Source organism: Ictalurus punctatus, chromosome 15 (assembly GCF_001660625.3).
Source record: "Ictalurus punctatus breed USDA103 chromosome 15, Coco_2.0, whole genome shotgun sequence".
In the NCBI taxonomy this organism is placed as follows: domain Eukaryota; kingdom Metazoa; phylum Chordata; class Actinopteri; order Siluriformes; family Ictaluridae; genus Ictalurus; species Ictalurus punctatus.
Genome location: NC_030430.2, coordinates 6339627 through 6366021, shown reverse-complemented (window position 1 = coordinate 6366021; position 26395 = coordinate 6339627). Strand labels below are relative to the sequence as shown.

The window sequence follows — 26395 nt, the reverse complement described above, 5'->3', positions numbered from 1 at the left end:
CAAAGGAATAATATATATAAATAATTTTTTTTTTTTTTTTTTTAAACTAAAAGACTTAGTGTTGCATGTTTTGATTAGCAAGCTTTCGGATAATTATTGAAGCTGGCATTTAGGTTAAGTCATAGAAACACTGTAGTAATGTTAAAATCCTAAAGTGTAGCAAGTGAAAAAGTGTCTGTAGAAAGAGTGGAACAGGATACATATAACTGTTAGCACTAACAACTGTGCTTGGTTTCTCTCACTAGTGTCTTGTTGTCTCTAACGTTTGGGTTTTGCACTAGCTTGCTTGGGTTTTGACCTTGAGTATCAGTCATCCAGTATTAAAGAAGGTCAAATCAAGAACCATTAGAACCTTTGGGGCAGTGGTGGCTTACCGGTTACTGATCAGAAGGTCAGGGGTTCAGACCCCAGCACTGCCAAGATGCCACTGTTGGGCCCTTGAGCAAGGCCCTAAACCCCCTCTGCTCCATATGCGCTGTATCATGACTGACCCTGCGCTCTGACCCCAACCTCCTAACATGCTGGGATATGCGAAGAAAAAAGAATTTCACTGTGTAATGTATATGTAACCAATAAAGATTCATCATTAAGGGTTCTTCAGCTTGTCACAAAGGTCTGAGCAGAACCCTACAACACCGCGTTTCTCTGTCAGTGAGAGTTTCAAGTAGAAGCGAAGAACCTTTAAGTATCCAAAGAACCCTTGAAGAGTTCTTTTTTTTTTTTTTTTTTTAAAGTGTCAGTGGGACCTTTCTTCTGGAACTTTCCTCATGGTATCTTCATAAATATATTAACATTGCCCATTTCTAGCTATGACCCAAATGCATTTTGAGCGCTGATGTCTGGAAAGACCAAGAACGAACCTAAAGTGGCCATGAGACCATTAAACCTGGAGTTTGTATAGATGTCCTTTGGCATCATGCTAATGGAGGGATGGGAAGGGACATAAATCGTTAAATGGGGCCACTCTGTTGGCGGGGGGGTGGGGGTGGGGGTCTCTTGAGTGGCACAACAGAAAATCATTCGCTTTATCGCCGGGAGATTGCAGGTTACCGCTGTCATCCATAGCTAGGAGGCCAAAGGAGCTAAACTGGCTGTGCATTCTGGGTGGCGGCATACGTTTACATTTATGGCATTTGGAAGATGCCCTTATTCAGAGCAACTTACATTTATCTCATTTATTCAACTGAGCAGTTGAGGGTTAAGGGTCTTGCTGAAAGGCCCAGAGGCGGCAGCTTTGTGGTGCTGGGATTTCAACTCGCAACCTTCCAATCAGTAGTCCAACGTCTTCACCACTGAGTTACCACTGCCCTAAATACCCTCTCACTACCCAGTTAATCACAGCAACACTAGCCAATCGCAGGAGTCTGTGAGCTTAAGTATGTGGAAGAGGGTAGATAGTGCCTCTGAGTCTGAGTGTGTAACGCTGCACTGGGACACAGTATGAGCAGCAGTATGATATAACAAGGTTGGATGGCTAGTGGGTGGGACACACCAGGTGACCAAATTGGCTGGTGGTACAGGAATGACTGTGTGGATGGAACGCTTTCCGTCATGGCCATTTTGAACAGGTCTACCTGAAGCAAGAGGCTCAAAAAGAACATGGCACACAGCAGGGTTTGATAAGTGCCTTCAAGTAATTGGGGGTCTGTTTTCTCTTTCTAACCAAGCATTATTTTTGGGACAGGGCGACGTTGGAGAACTTGGCGGGATTGCCTCCGAAGGGTTTCAGGAAAGCCACAGCGAGTCTTCACTGCCTCCATGGCTTGCACAGTCAGTCAGAGATCTCGACCGTATCCTTGGGATGAAGTCGAAAGGTCTGAGTAGCCAGGAATTGTGCAATCCAATCATGTCCTGCAAAAGGTACAACCATGTAGAATCCATGTGGAAGTGAAACATGCTTCTACCTAATAACCTAATTGAAACGATTCGAGGTTATACCGTGCCGAGCCTGTCCCATGTTGATCCACTCGACCGCAAATCACGTAGAGCACAAAGTGTGTGATATGGGTGTGTCGTGGCTTATGTCCTTTCAAATCCAAATACATCTTTCTTCATTCCAAGCTACCTGCATGTCCTCGCGTCCCCTCACCGATTACACATGTCAGAACTGAACATGACGTCCTCCCTACTGTACATACAAGAGTGTGAATATGTTTTCTTAGTCAAAGCCCTGGAACGTATCCCTTTACCGATGCGTAGCGGTCCGAGAGAATAAAGAAAAGCTCTTTCAAACAGCTGGACAAGCTTCAAACATAAAAACGGATTCAGGCACGCACACACGCTATCACACCTACACACACACACATACAAAAAACAGTGGTTTTTCTATGTATAAATCACAGCTGGTGGAATAAGTGAATTCACTTGTATTTGGGAGAGCCACTCCGAGGCGCCTCGTTCTGTGGTAGAGAGGCATTTCCCTACCAGCCAGATGCTGAGGAGCTCAAAAACATCTGCCAGAGAAGCAGATTTATAACACTGCTGCTGCATGCTGTGCTTTAAGGTCCAGTCCAACACACACTTGCGTACAAATCTCATGTGCACTTATATATAAATCCCTCTCTCTCTCTCTCTCTCTCGCTCACTCATAAACTTTTGTAAAAGTACATAATTAAGTGATCATATGCAAAAATATCAACATGCAAATGTTTCAGATCTTACATTGTACTTTTACTTGTATGTAAAATGGATGTTTAATCAACATGTTGGCCAAAATGCATCACTTTATATAGGAAAATATCTATTATGGCTGTAGTATACCTTGTTTACTCATATATAAATGAACATGTGATAAAGGTAATACCGTGCATATTTCCAAATACCTCTGTGGTTGAGTCATGAATTGCATTTTTTTGGGGGGAATACGGAACACTACATCGGCTGTAGCACACTATTATGTTATGCCTTATGTAGGGAGCAAACACTGTGAATAGGAAAGCGTTCGTGATTCGACCTGCCTTTGTGGTAGAGTCTTAAATAATAAAAAAATGTATTCAAACAGTTGTGATAGAAAAAGGAATATAGGACTAGGTGTGTGAACACGAGGACGTGTTTGGTCTTACCCGAGTGTGTGTTCGTATGTGCATCTTCAGTCCATCGTTCTTGCTGAAGGCCTTGTCACAGTACGGGCACTGGTAAGGGCGTTCACCTAAACACGCAAACAAGCGCACACACACACACACACACACACACACAATCATTATCATCATCATCATGATATAACACACCTTTGCTAAATACAGATATTAAGCAAGCACACTACTGTGCATCAGCCCACAGGCATGGCGCTGTGTGTGTCCTGGAGGAGACGTGGCCTCTGTGCCTGTCAGTCTCAGTAAAGGAGGTGTGGCATCTGTGCCTGTCAGTCTCAGTAAAGGGTGTGGCCTCTGTGGACTCAAATGTAAAACCCCCCAAACTGTTTGCATAATGCTGATTTCTTGCACTGCGCCATATCTAATTGTATCACACTGTAGCTCTACGTCACCTCATAAAAAATTAAACACCTTAAACCTTTAAATATTAAGATACGCATCACGCCATCTCAGACCGATAGATACTTGTTCTTGCCAGGCACCACTCTGTCTCGAACTCCTTCCACACTGAAAGCATATCCCAGCTAATAAAAGCACAGCTTTATCAGAGGTGTGGGGCATGAATGAGAAAGCACAGTGAATTGTCGTGCAGGAAGTACGAGTCGGACTCGAGCCTTGAACTTTCTGAAAATTCTATTTGTGATTCCATCCTGATGACATCATATGGGCTTTGTGGCATTGGGTTCTGCCGTGTCAGAATCCTCCGCTCGGTTCTACGTAGGAAGCCAAAGCCAAGCTGCGGTTAGGAGCTGATCGTCTGGAGCTGAGTCTCAGAAAAAATATGTGCAAAAGTCCATAGACCCCTGTGCTGTCATCCTGGCCATGTCACATTACTGTTAATTCAACAGCAGCATACCAGAACAAGTGTAATAATATAAACTTTGCAGTCCGAACTACTGAACAAAAATGGGAAGTGTGAAACCACCCCTTTATGCACACACCCCCCCTCCTCCATCATGCTATTCAATTCCCTTTCTGTATCTTCCAGATCTCCAGCCAGCTTGACCCACAGTGGGCGGGGTCACGTAGGCCCCTCCCTCCTGCACATTAAAGCCCCGCTGCTCCGACTGGCAGAGATGCTATCTGAACTCTCGCAATAAAGCTGCAAACAGGCGGTGACAAGCCGTCAATCACAGCAGGGTCGGACACGTGGATCTGATTTAAACCCGAGCCGATTTGGGCAGCAGATAGCACTGAACGACTCTGATTGGTGGGGGGGTTGGCGAAAATGGAACATTTCGCATACCGCGGGTATGGCAACACATTCATGATTCATGTCTGCTGCTGAATCTGATTTGAAAGAAACCTGAAATTGAAATACGTTTCGCCTCATAAAACAGCAGGAACCCTGGAACTTCGTCTCAGAACGTTTGTCGGAAAGATCCGACATACGCGCACGTTCTCGAATATCCTTGGTCGATACGTAAAAAGCCGAATCGCTTTAATTCACCAGACGGGATTCCAAGCAAAACTGCAATTCCACAGAAAAGTGGCATGCTACTAAATAATTAGTGACCATCATCTACCTAACACGTGTCAGTGTATCTGGCTTGTAATGGTTGCTTATTTTGCAGCGTTCTGTAAATAGGAATTGTGTATTATACTTACTTGGTTCGTATGAAAAAGACCAGTTTATTATTACAAGCTCTTCTGCTAGTCTTTAAGTCTAATGGGGTTTGAATTGTAGCTCTTGTTTTTCTCAGCGTTGCCGTTTTTGTTTTGTTTTTATTAAAAGGAGAAAAAAAAAACACCATAACGTCATGTCTGTGGCTGGAGCAACTCCTCGTAATGCTGGTCCGAACGAGGCAAAATGATAGCTTATACTTTTATATTCAGCTTTCTACCGCTGATCTATCGTTAGCTGCTTCGGCTAGTAAACCAACTAGCACAAAAATACACAAATAAACAACAACAACAACAAATCGAACTGCCTGCCCCAAAGTGGTTGTTGGCCTTTAAAATTTATGCGGCATCTCGCGGTCACTGTTTTAACGTTCATAAACGTATTAATAGTTAATAGGCGCAATACTCATGCGAGTATCATCAGCTGAGAGACAGAACGAACCAATTAGCATTACTGCATTCACAATGTACTAACGTTCTCCCAATAGCCCGCGTTCATTACGAACAAGGTTAAAACGTTTGGCTCGGAGTTCTTCGTTAATTGTGAGTTATTAAGACCCGATGATCTATTACAGCTCTAGCCGACATCACCGCTGTCTGAAACCGTGCCATGTGTACATGATTCACTCAGCTGCTTTTGGAAGACGCTGAAAAATCTGCTCTCTTGCAGACCGTATCCCTCACCGCTGGGAAACGGAGAGGATCCCAGGCTCATGAAACAAAACCTTATTCCAATTTCAGTGCTTTCTTCTGGGCTAATGAAATAAGGGGTTTGCTGGCTGGAGAATGGCTCCCTTTGGAATAAGTAATGCGCCTGGCAACTGGGACAGCTCCTCAAGGAAACGCGAAATGGCGATGCCTGACTTAATAAGATGCAGGCTGTAGAGAGATGCCAGCTGTGTGTGTGTGTGTGTGTGTGTGTGTGTGTGTGTGTGTGTGTGTGTGTTTGTGTGTGTGCTGACTGTACGGCGATCTAATTTCCAATTCATGTTGTTGGTGTAACCACTTAAGGGACTAATTGTCGAACAGAAAAAAAAAAAGACACATGTTGTTTAATTAGACGGAGTGCGGGACTGGTGGATATTTTCTGTCCTGCGAGTAATAAGGTTAATTAGCTCGGCTTCGGGGGGAATTAACAGGGTAAGATCCTCATTAAGCTGAACGCTGGCCTCGAGGCGAATCCATCTTGAAATTACCGGCTGTGTATGATGGGTAGTTTAACCCAGCAGCCCTTTCTTATTGATTCAACATCTATCTCAATAACGTATTGCTGTATCAGTTACCTGGAACATAATCACATGGTTCTATAAGGGAGAGGGTAATTAGTGTAAGCTGGACCCCCAAGCAACTGTAAAAATTGTAAGGTGTAACTGCATCTCCAAGTCACAAATATCTACGATAAAGGACCTAAGGACTGGATATATCATTCGACATATTGGCGAAAGTCTATGGACACCTGACCATCACACGCTTATATGCTTGTTGAACATCCCGTTCCAGATTTAGTTCCTATTTGCTGTTAGAATAAGCTCCACTATTTTCTTCTGGGAAGGTTTAATACTAGATTTTGGTGCGAGCGTGGCTGTGGGGATTTGTGTTCATTCAGCCACAAGAGCGTACACTGATGTCCAGTGAGGAGGTCTGGGGTGCGGTCGATGTTCCAGTTCATCCCGAATGGGTTCAGTGGGGTTGAAGTCTGGGCTCTGTGCAGGACACTCGAGTTCTTCTACTCCGACCATCTCAAAACATGTGTTCATGGAGCTCGCTTTGTGCACAGGAGCCTTGTCATGCTAGAACCGGTTCCAGCCTCTTAGTTCCAGTGAAAGGAAAGCACACAAGGACTTTTTATACAATTGTGTGCTTCCAACTTTGTGGCAACAGGTGGGGAAGAACCACATATGGGTTGTGGGTCAGGCATCCACAAACTTTTGGCCATATAGTGTATTTCGACCTATTTCAAATAAGGGTGTTTATGAGACATCTTGCTCTGATGGCATTTGGGAGAACATAATGGTTCAGCAAATAGGTAGGGTTAGGATTAACCCTAAACATAACCCTAACCATAACCCTAGTTTGTTTTTATGCAATGTTAAATAGTAACACAGCAAATGTTTTAAGAGTTACTCCAATTTTGGATTTCTCACAAACAAAAGGACCTAACCTGAGCTCTCACGTTCAAGCATTGCACCAATGAAAATGAAATGCAAGTGTATTTAACCACTACCAGAAACATTCTTTTTCTTGATCCAGAGTGAATTTTACTTGCGTCTTTGTGTCTATTTCTCTACTTTCAATAATCTCTACGTCCAACGAATATACATTCTCCGATCCCTGCCACCAAACACCCACGCCACCTCCACATCTTCCCCCTACCCTTCCTCTCGAGTTTAGCCTCAAGCCGCATAGAGTTTCTTCGAAAGGCCTCGGCTGCCCTCAGACAATCTCGTTCCTTAAAAGCAAGACTGTCGAACTGACAAACAAACCAATCTACTCTGAAAAGCATCATAAACACTAAGTATTGGGTTAAAGCTCATCTGAGACCGACCCGAGCAGCTCTGTGGAAACCATTAGAGGGTCAAGCCAACCAAGACCTAGCACAGCGGTGAATTCTGGGACTGCGGAGGAGTTTTATGAAGCTTGTAAAACTGTAGTAGGTCAAGCCAGGAAACCCTACATTCTTGTTTCAAGGATTAGACAGGCTTAAGATACGCTAACAGTGATAAAAAAGCTTAAGATTGATTTGAGGTATGTTGGCCATTATGGCCAAAATGTAAAGAAGACACAAAATGTAGAATATTAAATGAACAAGATAAATGCAGTGTTCAAAGATTAAGAGAAAATGACAATGTAATTACACGCATGTACCTGTAGAAGCACATGATCCAATGCGTAATAGGCAAAATGATTAACCGGCTTTGACTGTGGTATGGTTGTTTGTGCCAGGCGTAGAAGATATCCGTCTCCTGGGAGATGCTTTTCTGCTCACCACGTTTGTAAAGCAAGTAAGGTACCATCGCCTTCCTGTCAGCCTGAACCAGTCTGGCCATTCTCCATTGGTCTCTCTCATTATCAAGGCGTTTTTGCCCACAGACTGGCTCCTAGCAGGATGTTTTGGTTTTTTTTTGTTTCACACCATTCTGTGTAAACTCCATGAACTGTTGTGTGTGAAAATCCCTGAAGATCAGCAGTTTGTGAAATACGCAAACCAGCCAATCTGGGACCAACAACCATGCCACGGTCAAAGTCACTGATAAATTTTGAATGTTTTCAATGTTTAATGTTTTGACCTATTTAGCTACATATCATATATTGTGTGTGTGTGTATATATATATATATATATATACAGACACACACACATAAATGTATATATATATGTGTGTGTGTCTGTGTGTGTGTGTGCGTGTGCATTAGTAATTGTTTAAACCTTCATTTCAGTTAAAATATTATATCCTTTGGGCAAACACCTTCCAAAAACAACACGAAAAAGGGTTCCTCCTTTTAGATATTTGGATAGTTCCTATGGGTTTTTCCTTTGTCATAGGCTGATCTGATGTAGAAGACAGACCAGCTGAAGAACATGAAGAAGGAACTAGATTGTACTTAGGCAGCCTCCTCGCAAAAACCACCTGAGGTACTGGTGGTATTTGAACTGGTTATACAATATGCTGCGATATTCAACGTGCCTTTAATTATAGAGCCTTTAACACATAACTGATGGATGCACGTGGCTAATGTGTACAGTTGCTCTCGCTGTCTCAGAATGCTAACGCACCCTCTTAACAGCTTAACCCTCAATGAGGCGGGCTCCAGACAGTGGAGTTCAATTCCAAACTTCAACCTATGATTAGAGCGGGACTGGAGTTCGATGGTTTCAGACACATGCCGTTATAAATGGATTCTTATTTAGCCTAGTCACAGGGGGATTAGCATTGAGTCTGATGTGTGTGTGGAGAAACAGAGGGGCTAATTGATTTAGCATGCTCTGTAAGGGGACACCGTGCGTGTGTGACCCCTGGGTGCCTCCATAGCATACCTTTAGCCCTGGCAGTCCCAAGCGTCCCCGGACGCCCTAACCGATCGATTCATTTGGCACCCTGTTGTGTGTGTGTGTGTGTGTGTGTGTGAGAGAGAGAAAGAAAGAAAGAGTATGGTGTACAGATGGCTGTCCCCGTCGCATGCTTTACACGCTGAGCGTTTTTTTTTCTTCTTCTCTAGGTTGTATGGAGAGCTCTGAGGCTCGAAAGCTCCAGTCTGAATTGCATTAGCCTTGTCTGTCACACATTCACAGTTTCCTCCTACACACGCACTCCTCTGTCTCCAAACGGAAAAGAAACGCAATATCGATCCACTTGAGCTGATAAGAGTTTAACTTGGATCATTCACACAGATCTTTTCATCTGACCTGCTTGGCAGTGAGAGAGAGAGAGAGAGAGGCTCTGCTAAAGATCCCATAACACGTTATTTCCTGCAGCGCCTAGGATAAAGAGGCCCATGTGGATTATTCCCGTACGGACACATGCGCACACATGCACTAACCAACTATATGGAAAGTACAGAAAGTCCTTAGTGAAATCCTACAAATATACCCAAACCCACAATTTTCTCCATCGCAAACCCACACTCAGTTTAGTCTCAATGTAAAGCAAGATGATAACTCAGTACCATCCACAATAAACATCCACACTGCGGCATGTAGATCTGCATCACGTGACGAAATGTTGAACTGTAACAAATCTAAAAGCACTGGGACTGTAAACAACCACATCTCCGCTTGTCCATCTCACGTTGCCGTCCTGCTGAAACAACATGGCAGATCGTAAAAGATGAGACAGTATAAACACACACACACACACACACTCATGCAGACATGAGACGAGGATGAGATTTCAGGAGTCACGTGTGAAATGAGGTTGTGAGAAAGAGTGTGCTGTGCCTGAACACTCCAAAACACTGAGGACTACTGAGAGGCCATGATTCCTACCGAGAGGACATTACCCATAACCACACACACACAAACACACACACACACACACATACAGTATCAGACAGATGCACATACATATATATATATATATATATATATCCACATAAATGGCCTCTTTGTACTCAAGCCAAACTGAATACATCTGTAAATCTTTCTTAGCTACATTATAATATTTCATAGTGATACAGAATATCATATGGATGTCATAAAGACTTAGAAAGATCTTATATCTTTGTCTCCTTTTCATGTCTTTGGCACTTATGATGTTCTTGTTGCATAAAATCACTTGTCAGGCAAAAGAGAATTTCATTCTAGTTTCTTTAGGGTTATGAAATACTGCTAGTTGGTGCTTGCTGCTCTTTATCTTCTTATATGGGCCTGACGGAACTGTCCGATAGTCATGGCAAAGACCCCTTGGCTGTAAGTTTTCACCCCGATGGCACTGCAGTCAATCACAGAAGTCCCTTTCACATAGACATACACAGGAATTTAAGGGCAATTTAACAGAAAATGGATAAGTGCGAAATCCCAATACTCAAGGTAGACAGAGTATTGCAACTGTACAAAGTGGAACTTCCCGGTACTCAAGTTGAACTGAGTCAGAATACCAGATATTGAGGATAGACAGAGTCAAAATATCAGATACAGATGCTGAACAGTATCGAAATCCTGGATACTGAAGCTGAGCAAAATTGAAAATCCCAGGTACTGAAGCTGGACAGAGTTGAAATATCAGGTACTGATGCTAGAAAATGTTAAAATCCCAGTTACTGAAGCTTGACAGAGTCAAATAATCCAAGTATTGAAGTTGCACAAAGTTGAAAATCCCAGGTACTGAAGCCAGATAGAGGCAAATTCCCAGGTGGAAATAGTGGACAATGGAAATTCCCAAGAACTGAAGCTGGTTAGAATCAAATTCCCAAAGAACTGAAGGGGGACAGAGTAGAAGCCAGACAGAGGTGAATTTCCAGGTGAAAATAGAGGATAGTGTAAATGCCCAAGAACTGAAGCTGGACAGAATCAAATTCCCAAGGACTGAAATAGGACAGAATAGAAATCCCAGGTACTGAAGATGGAAGTCTATTTCCCAGGACTTGAAGCTAAGCAGAGTCAGGTTCCTAAATACTGAAGATGGACAGAGTTGAAATCCAAGGTACTGAAGCTGGATAGACTCATATTCCCAGGTACTGAAGCTGGACAGAGTAGAAATCCCAGCATGTATCCTGGTAAAATACCCTTTGAAGGCTGCAAGTATGAATGATGCAAAGCCCGAACATTATGGTATAATGCAGATAATGTCCCAGGTTATGAGTGGAAAGAATGCTAAAAAATAAGAAAAACTAAGTCTACATTTCTGAAAGAATTGATCAATTGTTGTAAAAAGACCTCAGATAAATGAACACATTAAAAAATGTTCTGTTATGACTAATCATTGCTGACAACTGCAAGTACTCGTAACCGTCCCTAATATCAAATGTCAATAGACTGGGTTTGTACATGTTGTGGCATAACCCAATCACTCACACGCACACACCTCCATTTTTACAAGGGGCTTTTCAGTGAAATGTAAATCCAGGGGAAACATCTAAACCTGTGTCTTTTCCCAACCACGACACACCCTGTGATGTCATTCAGTGTCTGCATTTTGTAAGTGTTTCCTTTAGGTTCTCCTGCATGGCTGATCCCCCAGGCAACTACAACTCAGACACACACACACACACACACACACACACACACACACACACACACACACACATACACACACACACAACCCCCTATGACGTGCTGTCGGGTCCAGATCAGGAAAACGGACACAATTACACATACTGCTATAGGAACATGAATATTCACACACACACACCTGCTCCATGACATAGTGCCGAACCAGGTCGTCAAACAAGCTATCCATTCACAATGGAAGCCTTAGATCTGTCTGAAGGGCAGTCTGAGAAGAGGTTTGGGGAAAAACCCTTCCTAAACTTAGCTTGCAAAACAACTCAGCCTCCACCTTCTCCCCATCTCAGGGTGCATTTCACTGGATAAATAAGTGGTTAGATGCTGATCTGAGACCAGTTTAAAGCAGTTCACAATCTTCCCTATACGGCTTTAACACTGCCCTGCAAGGATTTTTCAGTATTCCAGGTTACTGTAAAAGGCCTTAGACGCCATGGCTCCTTTACTGGGACTCTCAGAAACAGAGGCCACACCTCCTTCACTGGGACTCTCAGTCACACAGGCCCCACCGGGGCTGACAGGTACAGAGGCCACACCTCCTTCACTGGGACTCTCAGGCACAGAGGCCACACCTCCTTCATTGGGACTCTCAGGAACAGACGCCGCACCTCTTTCACTGGGGCTGACAGGTACAGAGGCCACACCTCCTTCACTGGGACTCTCATTCACAGAGGCCACTCCTCCTTCACTAGAGCTGACAAGTACAGAGGCCACACCTCCTTCACTGGGACTCTCAGTCACAGAGGCCACACCTTCTTCACTGGAGCTGACAAGTACCGAGGCCACACCTCCTTCACTGGGACTGAAAGGTTAGAGTCCCGCCTCCTTCACTGCGACCGTTCAGCACTGAGGTCTTCACTGGACATGAAAGCGGAGAAGTCTTTGACAATGTTTCTAAATAATAGTATGCTAATAGATCTGAATTTGCAGTTTATGGTCTCTAGATCAACGCTGAAACTAAAGCAGCCCATTAGTCAAGCTCCTGGAGCAGCACTGGTGGAACACTTCACAGCAAAAAAGAGTGACTCGAGCCCAAATGTCTCAAGAAGCCGAATACCTGGTGGTGCCTGAGAATGACATCATCAACACCTTGGACCAAAAGAAAACGCTCAGGAAAACTGCTGGCACACGGGTGAGCTAACATCAAGTAAATCCCCCCGATCTGGGACGTGTTAGCCAACGCCTGCCATGCACGTAGTCGTGTTGAGTCCCTTACAGACAGGCCAACTTCAGATCAGTGAAAACAGGAGATTCTGGCTCTGGACATGATGGATGCACTGAGAGCACTGAGAACACTTCTTATCCATGTAACCTTAAGCAAGAACAGTCATATGTGATTCTGCCAATATTTCTCTACACATTGTGTCATGGATGTGAACACTTGGCCAAAATAAATACAATTATCCATTGATACATCTTTTGTAAACACATCTAGTCACCTCTTACCCAACCTCCACTTCCTCTTACCAAACTTCTAATGAGGCTTTAACTCCTATCACAGATGAAAAAACAAAGGCTGATCGGATGTGGTCATTCGAGACGAGTTAACTCACGATGACAGTGAAGTTTCCCCATCATGTGAACTCTTTAGGGACCATCTCAGACTATCTGGACTAAGGCTGGGATTTAGGAAAAGTTTGGTTTGGGGTAAAGAAGATACCTTTAAGGATTAAGCTAGCTTTAAACTCTCAGAGGGAGTCTTTGCTAAGGAAGATAAATGGGGTGAGTAGGCTGTATCTCCCATGATCAAACACATGGTCACGGTTTAAGTCCTTCAGTCCATCAGTACTGGCCTTCAGTACTTTCGAGACGCAACTCAAAGAGTTTACTCATTTGTCTCAGTGCTTGTTTTCTTCAGAAACAAAAATGCATGACATTAAAAGGCTTTCTATTTTAAAGTGCATTCGTTAATGAAAAGTCCAGTGATTTGCATTTGCACCCATCTACAGTATATACACGTACAGAATGGGACGTACTTTTAGGCATCCAGGAGCATGATGCAACATTCGAGACAATACATGAGCTTGACAGATCACACATCATGGAAACTGTGTGAGAGGGTATGAGACAAGTTCTATGGCACAGGACAATGAATACACCCAACAGTGTGGGTAACCACATAGCTTACACTGGCTGTGCAGAATAGCAGGAAAAACACCAGAATAAACTATGCAGCATGAGCTGTGCAATGCTGTAACCACTTACTGGATGAATTAAATGAAACTGTAAACCAACCTAAGTAGCAGCACATGAGACTATAGCAAAATGCACATTATCTACAATCATGTGCTGACCTTCAGAGAAAGATCTTCATTAGTTCATCTTCAGTAACAGGGCTGTGGTGGATCTGGAACCTATCCAGGAAACACTGGGCATGAGGTGGGAATACACCCTGGACATAATGCCAGTCCGTTACAGGGTACCTAGGGGCAATTCAGTGTAGCTACTGCACTTTCTGCTGGGAGGTCTAAAAACCCAGAAGAAACCCACGTGAACTCGGTAAACCCGAGCTCAGGAACAAACCAGGTACCCTGGAGCTGTGAGGAGGGAATACTACCTGCTGTGCCCCCATGCCACCAAGGTCAAAGGATCTCTTAAACATTATATGTCTAATTGTTCCATCCATCCATTTTCTATACTGCTTATCCTTCAGGGTCGTGGGGAACCTGGAGCCTATCCCAGGAGGCATGGGGCACAAGGCGGGGTAAGCCCTGGACAGGGTGCCAATACATCGCAGGGTACATTCACACACACATTCACACACCAATCCATACACTACGGAGACTTTGGACATGCCAATCAGCCTACTATGCAGGTCTTTGGACTGGGGGAGGAAACCGGAGTACCCGGAAGAAACCCCCGCAGCACGGGGATAACATGCAAACCCTGGAGGCGTGAGGCGAACGTGAAGTCCAATAATAGTCTTATTTCCTTATTATGGAAATGAAAGTTAGAAAATCTTGAGACACCAGAAGGAAAACGATCGAGTCAGGATTTTAACTCCATGGTGTCTAAAGAGCTGAATGAGGTCGCGCATACTTTAGGACACTTCCAATATACCACCAACACATTCAAACACCTTTAGATTTCCAATGCTTTCAATGGGGAAAATGTCATTTAATACTTCTGAAATGATTCATGATATATGATGTCCGAAAGTCCGCTGAACACTGTGTAAACAGTGTCTATACATTGTTTCCTAAAATTGGCACGCGTGTTGTATTTCTGAAAGGACTGCAGCAATTTTCTTCAATTTTGCCTGAGAACAAAGGGTTAATATCTTGAAAGCGCAAAAGGAAAATTATTCAATAAGCCATGGCGCCTCTGCTCATCAATGCGCTGCACTGACTCATCGATGTTTTACATTCCAACACAGCGGTACTGGATTTCTCACAGCCGCTTACTAGCCTGATTTCAACAACGAGAACGCAGTCTAACGTACTGAATGCACTTAGAATTATGCATCTGATTTAAAGTATTATGATTTGCCTACCCCCTTTTTTTATACCACACCCCCACCCCCATTTTTTTCAATTTAACGACAATAATAATGTACCATTGTTATGTATTCTGTTTTTTTTATTATTATTATTATATTGCTGTACTGGGCGTGTTTTCATTTGCATACACCTCCTGACCAATCAGATTTGAGAAATTAACTGCACTGTGGTATAAAGTAACAATACCATAAGCATAAAAAATGATTACGCTATTATCATATAAAAATAAATAAATAAACATTCATAAAAGCCTGGCTTGATTTATCCAGAGATGGTCCTGTAGAGAAACGGTTAACGAATCAATCATAAATTATCATAAATAATGGCGTATGTATTTGTAGAAATGTGAGCCATCTGTTTAACCTGTCGAGTTCAACACTGAGGGTGGGTGAAACTCTTCTCTCGCCTCTGTGTTATTAGCCAGAGAAAGCGGAAGGGGACGACACTAATAATAAACGTGAAAGGAAGCTTGAGTTTAGAGAAACAGATTTATAGGCAGAAGGGGTCAGAGGTCGTGTCGCTGGGTGCCTTGTTGGAGAGCTCCTTTCTTTGCGTTCTTGTTTTGTTTTTCCCTCACCTCCTTTCTCCTCCTGAGGTGCGTCCTTCGCTCACACCCCTCCTGCCGCATTCTCCAACTCCCCTCTCTTTGTGTATCTCTACGAATGCGGCTTAGGCCAGGCTCGATACACTAACTGATGAAAATGAAAAACGTGTTCGCATTCCCATGCATCTGCTACGCATCCAAACGTCTCGTCGCCGTGGTCGTTCGTCATTTTTATAGCGGGCGTGTTTACGTGCATCTGTGTGCGAGTGCGAGTGTGTGAGAGGAGGGAAAGGCTGTAGTGTTAATAATAGTTGTGTTGTGTTAGTGTTTGGACAGACAAAGAGCCTCCAGGCCAATAAACGCGCAGAATGTGTCTGTTGTCGCTCGTGTAATCAGTCTCCGGTGGTCAGGCTTCCGAACCGTTTTTAAATCTCAACCTAAACGCTGAGGAAGTGAGGAAAATCTGAGTGTATTTAATGAGCAGATGGTCTGCGTAGGGTGCGTATACAATAACAGATTATTTAGTAGCAACACACCAAACACAGGCACTGGATGTAATGGTTCCGAATCTGAGCTTTATTGCGTTTTAATTTGTGATAAATTCTCACTTCTGATTGGTCAGTAGACGGTGACTCATTATATTCACGTGTCTGTTCTAATATGTTATCGTTTCTATAGTAGCATCTTTGTAACGGTCAGAGGTAAAGTCTTAGGTGTGTTTATAGCTGACGTAACGTAAGCGATAACAAGAACTGACATGTTTCGCTGACGTTCCCCGACATTAAATGCAACTACGAATGGATGATGTGTAAAACGCTTGGAGACGTGCTGTCATGGGGAAACGCGATGAGAGATTTTTAAACGAGTGAAAGATAGAAAACAAAAACAAGAAGGGGAACCGGGTCGATAATACACGCCGATAAATCGCTACTTAGTGATGAGCCGTTTTTTTAAAAACTTTACAAATGACATTTTCAGCCTAAAAATCTACTGGCGTATCATTACAGAGCTCGGTCCCAGGAAGAAAACGAAGAGTTCTTTCCGTGCGTTCGCCCTGGCTGTCGACCGTCCCTCCTACCCTGAACCCATCCGTCCGTCTATAGCTCATTCTTCAGTCCTTAAAACCTCTGATAGAGATCCAGCTGGAACGCTTGTCCATAATGGGATTGTGGGAAGAGTGCGGGGTTTGTAGAAAACCTTTAGTTGAGAACGCCAGGGGGTTTAAAAGACTCACCAAACACCAAAAGAAGAAAATGAAGGGGGGTTAGGTGGGGGGGTGAAAGGGAGATGGGAAAAAATGGAACGGGGAAGGAAAGCAGGATTTGTGGATGATATGTATGATTTTTTAATTTCAAACCACGATTTAAAACGGGTAAGGAAGTGTAAGTGTGTGTGTGTGTGTTTGTTCGTGCGTGTGTGTGTGTGGCCTTGTGCTGAAGCATGTTGTTATGGCAGCACGAAAGAATGTCTGGATCTCCATTGTACGGACGCCCTGTCAGGACAGCAGCGCTCTGTGTGTGTCCCTATGGGGGAGCCGTACTTCCACATGCAAATCCTGACAACTACGTTCGTTTGATTATGCACGCCCTGTGAGATTTACCTATTTTAGTGCACCCAGAAACAAGACAAACTTTCAGTTATTTCCATTACAAGAGCTGGTGTCATTTCATTATCAGAACCAAATACGCTTTTTATTATTATTATTATTATTATTTATTGAAAAGAGCTGACCAGAATTCCTTTTGTGCTCATCTGAAGGAAAAAAAAAAGGATTCTATAGACAGACGCTCTATAACTGACGACACCCTCGGCAGTCCTGTCTGACTAACGAGCCGAGCTTGCGTTCTAGATTAGATTTATTATTCTCAGTAAATGAAATAAGATGAAATAAAGACTGGGGTAACTCTGGTGACAAGGAGGTTGCGATGCAATTTTAAGCTACAGTTGATGTTTCTGAGACTCAACATGGCTGTGTGTGTGTGTGTGTGTGTGTGTGTGTGTGTGTGTGTGTGTGTGTGTGTGTGTGTGTGTGTGTGTTGACCTGTATGGCTGCGAATGTGCACTCTCAGGGTCCCGTTGCTGGCGAACTTCTGACCGCAGTAAGGACAGATCTTCTCCTTCTCTCCAGTGTGAGTCTACGTGATAAAAAAAAAAAACAGACACGAGAGGAACATCTGAGACGACTAGTTGTGGATCGTTCTAGAAAATGGAGTGCGTATTATGTAGACTAGGCAGCTTTTGCATGCCCCATGTACTGTAAAACTAATAAATCACTGATTGCTCCTCCACTTATCCACATATCTCCGCTGCCACTCCGTATCTCCTCTTCCTTTTTTCACATCTCCAACACGTCCCTCGTTCACTCCCTCGGCCCGTTCTCACGGGTACAGAAACACGGACGCAAGCTGTACATCGCCTCAGAATATCTCCATCCTTGGACCTAAGCCAGTTTTCCTTCTCTTTCTTATTTATCCGACAACATGGTCTTCGGTAATCTTTGTTTCTCATTGGTGCCTCATTGGTCAAACGTGTAGCCTGTTATTACGAGATCGCACCCACACACAGTGAGAGCGCGCATGAGACGCTGCGTGTGTTATTAATGGTTTGAAGTAGTCGGGCTAAACGGCTCGGCTTCTCTCGGTGTCGTAAACAACACTTCATGTACAAATCTGCTAGACGTAGCGTGTTTGGGTCTGCGAGTGTGCGTGTGTGTGAGGTGCTCGAGATGGTTTTGTCAGGGGTATGATGGAAAGATGTGGACTTAATGACTAGCGGATTCTCAAATTGACCGTTCCAACTCCAACGCTGGCGACTTCTCGATTCTGATTGGTCAGAAGGTGTTGATTCTTTTTCTATACTAGCGGCTCTGTTAATCGGTCTGGAGGAAAGCGAATCACGACACGTTCAACTACGTTACTGTTTCTATAGGAACGAGTTGCATGGCGGTCGCGTTACATAATCTAAAGCTGATAGCAAACAAATGTAAAAACGCACCGTTATTTAGCGAAGTAAAAACGTATACTCGTTGAGATGCCGAAGGAGGCATCTCATGTTATTAATGAAGTTTATGGAAGGAGTCTCCGGTGTCAGCGATTTGTGACGGTCGGTAAGTTTTTACAGACATTCTGCAATGTAAAACATAACTATTACTAGACAAAAAGTTGTTCTTAAATCAATTTAGAAAAAATTTACATAATCAGTTTCAGGGTTTACGACTTCACTTCGTTGATTGTTTTCCTATGAACAACAACACGACAGAGTGTTTATAAAGGCAAAGGTGAGCTTACTAGAATATTTATTAGACACTCAGGAAACTCAGTCAGGAAGTGTTTCTCAACAATAATATATCTTACCATATACTGTTTAACCATTTCTGCTGCTTTTTGGGGGGGGGGGGTTAAATACACCATGAGTCATCTTGTCTTTAGGGTGTGCAAACTTTTGCGTATCCCAAAATCAGACATTGCATACAGTATGTTTGAATAAATCTCTGTTATACTTAACTGGTGACTCGATTCACAAGCAATTCTTTTCTATTCACAGCTTCTTCCAAACTTGGTTCTAGCTTCTACCCAGAATTCCCTCTTCGGTGAATCCTATCCTCTTCCTGCTGCCTCGCTACACCACACCACACCACAGCACTCTAACAGAATCTTCCAAGGGTTTCATTTCCAACTGATCTCAAATCTGATCACAAGCTGTCAGAGCTGAGTGCTTTTAATCTCCATGTTCTCTCAGAGGCTTTGAAAGCTCTACGGCGGTGATGTGAGGGTGCCTTTTGGTCCGATTTCGGCTGACGGGGAAACAACAGGAATCCCGGCTGCCAGACCTGCTGTCAGAATTCGCTCAGTGCAAGAGGGTATATTAAACACAGGCTTAAATGAAAAAATTTAAATAAATGACAGTTGCTCTAGACCAAGATAAAAAAAAAAAAATCAGAAACAGTCAAGACAAAATCAAAGAAAAACCATCCAGTGCTTCAAGAGCAGGAGAAATAAACCCTTTGTGATGGGGTAATGCTAATGTAATATACTATACGGTCCCCTCTGAAAGTACTGGAACAGCAAGGCCCCCCCGCAATACATTGAAGACACTTGGTTTTGAAATCAAAACATGAATATAAGACGACGGATCAGAATTTCAGCATCCATTTCCTCAGACTTACATCTAGACATGTTAAACAACTTAGAACATGGCACCTTTTTGTTTGAACTAACCCATTTTATCAAGGGATCAAAAATATAGGAACGCGTGTCTGACGAGTGTTTCTTGCTGCCCGGGTGAGCCCTGTTAGATTGACCGTTTAAAGAATGAATAGCTCCGAATGTCTACTCTTGGTCCGAGCCCTTAGGTGTTGCCTGTGAGGGCTGTATTTATTGTTAAATAGGATAAACCGACATGAAGATCAGAGAGCTGTCTATCGGAGAAAAGCAAGCCATTTCGAAGCTGAGAAAATACAGCAATTTGGAATGTCCTGAGAAAGAAATGAACCACTGGTGGACTGACAACTAGTCATACAGAGATGAGCTACAAAAGTTCTGGAACCAAGACTAACCTCATGTGTTACCTCATATTTATACCTCTGTGAAACAGGAAGTCATGGTTGAACAATTTCCTGTTCCTAGTCACCCAGGTGTACTTCAAATATATTTTTCTCATAGGAGTTCATAAGTGTGCTAATAATTTCTTTGGATGTTGTGTTTGCAATTGTTTGAGATCCATGAGAGCTGAGTAATTTTGTGAATTTTTAGAACAGAAGCTCAAAACAATAAATAAAGACAATTGTTCACAGCCTTCTTTGCTCATATTTACCAAGGGTGCCAATATTAGTGGAGCGCACTGTATATAAACACGTTCATTCTTATTTTTCCCCCCTTTATAAAACATCTGATGTAATATTGGAAGAACTGACACATGCTCTATAAATGCTGTTAGTCAATGCTAATGAGAGTGTTACACAAGGATTAAAACACTTGTAGATGTGATGTTATAGGGGGAAAACCACAACAACAAAAACAACAACAACAACGCCTGATGTCCAATAACAGCAAGTGTTTTGTTCCTTTTAAACCACAACAAATTTTCCAAAATGTCAGTGTTAATGAATGACGTGTTTATTTTTATAAGCCACTTATAGTTACAATTAATCTTGTGGGGCATCTGAGGAACAAGTTAGCTCCTGTTATCATTTATGATAATGTAGCTATAAACAATCAATCCTTCACCAGCATCTGGTTAATAAGAGGGGGGAAAAAACGCAGCTTGTCATGTTACTGGAATTCCTCTGTCCTGAAGAATTTCCTGTTTCTGTAAACTTACCATTACAAATGGCCGACACTGGAGACTCCTTCCTTAAATGTTAAATGAATGTATGGACGACTGTACGTGCACCTCTGATAATGACGACAGTTTACACAATCCGACTGTGATCATGTTTCACGTCTGCTGTACAAATCCCTGCAAATTAGCTGTTACTATAGAAACAATAACGTGTGTATCAATCTAAACATGCTGGAGGTAGTGTCAGAGCTGCTGTTATTGGAAGCTACTCAACACCGTCTGACCAATCGGAATGAAGAATTCAACAGAGCTGTGGTATAAGAAGTCTGTTTTCTCTCTGCTCAGATCATCTTATGCAGTATTAAGTCCTTACGAAGCCTACAGATAAAGTGAAAGTGCATATTCACGGAATTTGGGACATACGGTACCTTCTTGTGGCTCTTGAGCACGGACGGCGTGACGAAGGCTTTCTCGCACAGGTCACACTTGTACTTCTTGTGTCCGTCATGTACCACCTGTATGTGTACGTTCAGCGTGTCCTTGCGCTTAAACGTGGCGTCGCACTGGTCGCACTTGAACGTCCTCTCACCTGGACGGAAAGAACAGACGCGACGTGAGACGTCCGCCGAGGCGGAACATTTCCCTCTCCTTCCCGCACAAAGCGTGCGAGGCTGCTTTTGTGCTGCTCGTGAAAGCTTCTTTCAAGCGCCACTGCCATTTTCGCGTCCCGACGGCTTTGTGGGAGCCACTTTGCCGCCCAAAGTGTCTGTCTAGCTTTGGAAATTGTTCTATTATTCTCCCCGAGCTATTTTTTTTTTTCACGCTGAAGGACACGGGCGTCTGCACTCATGTCTACGGTGAAGGGCGGTGAGGAAGGAACGAGAAAGAAAAAAAACGAGGCGGCTGACAAATAAGACTGAAGTAAAGGGTCTGTGCAATTCTTTCGTGAAGCCACATTGGCTTAAAGGGCGCCCCTTCAAAAGCCTGACTCTCCCTCGCCTCGATTTTATAGAACACCACAAAATAATGGAAACGTTCCATGAAAATATGGACAGTGGAAAAAAAAAAAAAACACACGTCTGCGTGTCTGCTAAAACTCTGCTTTGGGTTACAAACAATAAAAAAAAAAATGCAGCAAATACTATTCCAGAGCCTGGCTCGTTTCCCCATATAGTGCTTCTAGGAGCAGCCTGTAACAGCATTGAGCATTGAGGATATGGAAAGACCGTCAGTTTTATATAAGACCGTCGACAATACGACAACTTGTGCGTTCATTGATTTGCCAGAACCTTTTAGAACCTCTAACTGGGATTATCTCTTCAGACACGAACACACCATCTCAAACACCGCTCCCGAATCTACTCCGCATCTTTTCACACCGCTCAAACTGTGCACAAGCTGAACGTTAAAGCTCTTGTTTGAGGACTCCCGAGATTTGACCCCACAACCTTCGGGTTGCTGGCGCGGTCTCTTAACCGCTACCACAGAAAGAAACGCCGCGCTCGCAATCTGTTCTATGTGAAAGTGTTTCCTACATTCATCACACTCTTTAGGGTTTGGACCAGACTCCAAAACAGCCCCGGATCGTGCGGCGGGACTTTTTTTTTGTGAAAACAGAAAGAAAAAAAGCATCTTGAATCACTTATTACTGTTGCGCGGGGTCTCAACTATTTGTGTCACTCATCACTTTTTAAAAGGAACGTTTTCTTCATCAAGGATCCAGTTCACTAATCAGTAAGACTAAAGAGGGAATCGCTCAGGCAGTTACTCGCACCGCTGAACCTGGATGAACGAGAGGCCCTTAAACGCATGTGTAATATAATATCCAAGTAACAGCATGTGTTTTTAAATCTTTAGAACTAAAATATATAGCATATTTTCCAGGCTATATGTTTGGGGTGGGGGGTGTTATCTCGCATATCTAAACAGAGACTTTTATACACATTACTGAAAATCCTCAAAATAATCGACCGCCTTTATAATAAGACTAACGTTCCTCACCTCTACATACTACATGCCACTGTACTCCTGTTGTCATGGTTACGTCTTGGACGACGCTCAAATGTTCATGCTTTTTGACATTTTTTATAAATTAAAAACCTATCCAAGCATTGCAGCCTATGAAAAATTCCTTTCTGAAATCCATCACGTGTTCTCGAGAAGGATCAGGAAGTTTTTTTCCCTCAACTTTGTCACTTCTGGCTTGCTCAGCAGGAATCTAAACCTACGTCCGGATTTCTGTGGAGCTGCTTTATGACGATGTCGATTGCTAGAAGCGCTATACAAATTTTTTTTTTTTTTTAAATCAATCGAATTGGAAAAAAAAAAAAAACTAGTCCAGTGAAGAGGAAATATAAAACTAGTTTCTCTTAAAACAACTGCTGTAGGTAGTTGTACTGTAGGTAGTTGTACTGTAGGTACTGTAAGCACTGTAGGTCCTACAGGGAAAGGTGTTCTTAACTGTGCACAAAATAAAATGCTATGTATGTTAGCATAAATCATTTTCATTTAAACACAAATATTTTGAGGTGATTATTAGAATTGGAAATGGTTATACATTAGTGCTAGATGACATCAGTGACGTCATTGTTCATCGTGTCAACAATTTAAATGTTGCCGAGGGAACACACACACACACACACACACACACACACACACTTTCAAAGAGCACAGATCTTGGCTACAGTCATGAAATACTCATCCTACTTTCCCTCCCTCCCTCTCTCTCCTGTGTGTGTGTGTGTGTGTGTGTGTGTGTGTGTGTGTGTGTGTGTGATGGAGAAGACCATCGCTGGTGGAGTCCTGCAGGGTCAGGGGCGCAGCCATCAGCCTCCGGGGAGGACAGCAGGAAATGCCTGTGGCTCTATAATCTCTGTGTCATCGGTCTAGACTGGCCTTGGGGGGGGGGATTATCCTAGCGGCTCCCCTCACAAACGCACACACACACACATATTCGGGTGGGAATGACTTAAACGGAAGACAAAGTGGGGTCTGAATAGTATGGTCCATATTTCCCTACTTTTCTTCAAGCTTTGAGTTGAAGTTCATTCAGCAGTCAATGTTAACTTTTTCTTCAGAAAAAGTATTTTCTGATGTACATCTGAGGTAACTGTTGGTATTCCTGACAATTTTGTCATGTTTCCACCATCACTGTAGCTTTAGCAGTCAATGCTAATTGTAATCACAGTGTGATTTTCATCATGAAATGTCTTTTCTTAACCATTTACCAATAAATCTGAGGTAAATGTTGATATTCCTGAGGATTTATCTTGTTTCCAATATCACTGTACCTTTAGCGGTCAATGCTAAGTGTAATCACAGCATGATTTTAATCATACAAAGTCTTTTCTTAACAATTTTCCAATATATCTTATTAAAATGGTAATATTCCTGACAATTTCTATTTTGTTTCCACTATCCATGTTCCTTTAGCGTTAAATATTATGTATAATTATGTTGTGATTTTCATCATGTAAAGCCTTTTTCTAACCATTTACCAACACATCTGAGGTAAATGTTGATATTCCGGATCATTCTGTCTCGTTTCCTTCATCATGTACCTTTAGCAGTCAATGATAATTGTGAGCTTTGTTATACAAAGCCATTTCTTAATAATTTACCAACACATCTGAGGTAAATGTTGATTATAGTCATGTTTCTACTACCACTATATCTTTACATTGTCTGTATAAAAGACTTAACAAATCTATGCCAGCTAGCTACACTGTTAAACTGTTAACCTGGGTATCTGTATTTTCCAGTTGCTTAGCAACAATGTTTTCACAAACTGGGGGAAAAAAAAAAAAAAACTGAAACTGTTGCACCTGAATCCCAAAAATGGTTCTACTGGGCACCAACATGGCCAAGTTATTCCAAATATCAGTGACAGAAAAACAATACTGTTGGTTAAATGAATACAGTTTGAACCATAAACATTAAATTGTATGATAAAACCGATGCTGCCACTTACATCTATTTGAAAAGAGAAGAATTGTTGCCAGGCAACCACTACGCTGATACTGAAGATCGCTTTGCTGAAGATGCTAGTGAGATTTTGGCTAGCTAGGCTATGTGCCAAACCACACGCTATCATGCGTACTCGTAATGTACTCTTTTTGATATTGTACCTGGAATGGTAGTATGTAATTTGGGATGCAGCCATAGTGTGTTTTGTTCAAAATGTCAAACTTGAGCGACATTGGTGTTTGACCAACAAACTTTTCTTTTTTTTTTTTTTTTTACTGTTTATAGCTCCATCCTTAAGTAAAGAAGGGTAAGAAGTTCAACGCAGGTCGAACTTCTTACAGTATGAGTCACCTAGCAATACACACAGCAACAATGGATTTGTTATTGTTCGGTGCTGTGAAGTTCCTGACGCAGGTCATGAGTTCCTGGAAAGGTTCCTGCAGTTGCAGTTTAAACACGCCCTATATTGAATCTGTGGTGAGCATTGGGTGTGACATTAGCACTCGACTGATCCATTAGCACTCAAGTGAGTGTTGGATTACATCAGCACAGTTCTGTATTAGCATGTGGTATGTGCTTAGTGATGGTGTCTAGTGCTTATATTATTATCAAACCAAATGACCTTCGTTATCCTGCTGATGAGAGAGACCGAAAGCTGACGTTAGCATGAGGACTCAGTGTGCAGACTTGTTGAGAGGGCAAACTGAAGCTGATGATGATGATGATGATGATGATGATGATGTGTATCTTACTGTTGTGGATGAGGAGATGGCGCTGGAGGGAGAACGGTGTCCGAAACAAAGCCTTACACTCCTCACACTGAAATGGCCTCTCCTCTGAGTGTGTCTGAAGGGAGGGAGAGAGAGAGAGAGAGAGAGATAGAAAAAGAAGGAGAGAAGGAGAGAAAGAATGTGAGAGAGAAAATAATTTCAAGTGCTTGGACCCATAATAATAATAATAATAATAATAATAATAATAATAACAATAATAATAATAATAATAATTGCACTGTGAATAGATTAAGACATATCTCTCATTATCTCTCACTCTCTCTTTGTCTGAACTCTGAGCTGTGTGCGGTTTCGGGGTTGACACTATCCACAGGAGTAAAGGTCGAAGGTCATTGGGGCTCAGCAGGGGGTCAGGGCTTGGCTGCGGCTGTGGCTTGGGCTCCACGGTGGCTGATTGGGCTGATGATCTCCATTAAGATAAGAGGCTTTCGGCTCCTTATTTCACCCACAATCTGTCCGTCTGGTTGTTTTGCCCTGCCTCCGTCTTAATTCCTCTCTCATCTTCCTCTCCCTCAGCCTGTCTCGGAGCGGTGTTATGTTTGCGTAGTGAGGATTTAATACCGGAACATCAGACATAACTACAGATTCAGGAGTTGGCCAAAAACAGAGCATCTCAGTAACGTTCAAGTCTGGCCTTGAACTTCAACCTAATGTTCTTGCGTGATACCGGCTCCAGTGAGGGGGTATATAGGGTGCCAAGACTTTTGCACAGTATTGGAATCGAATGATTAATCCCAATCAGCTCAACTAATTGTGCTTAGGCGATCATGTGATATGGGTGACAGCTTTAGTGATTCATTCATTCATCATCTTCAGTAAGCTCTTTATCCGGGTCAGGGTCATGGTGGAGCCAGAGTTTATCCAGGGACTCCTGGGCATG

The 26395-nt window shown here is 42.8% G+C and overlaps 1 protein-coding gene across 1 annotated transcript in view; it reads right to left on the bottom strand.

Annotated features, from left to right (window-relative positions):
- The window catches only part of prdm5 (PR domain containing 5), a 49004-nt gene that overhangs the window by 8919 nt on the left and 13690 nt on the right, over positions 1–26395 (bottom strand). Inside the window, exons 11-14 of the mRNA XM_053686392.1 lie at positions 25477–25570; positions 21187–21347; positions 17520–17613; positions 3063–3148 (exon numbers count right to left, since the gene is read on the bottom strand). Coding sequence (XP_053542367.1) covers positions 3063–3148; positions 17520–17613; positions 21187–21347; positions 25477–25570 — 435 coding nt within the window. The remainder of the gene's footprint in view (positions 1–3062; positions 3149–17519; positions 17614–21186; positions 21348–25476; positions 25571–26395) is intronic.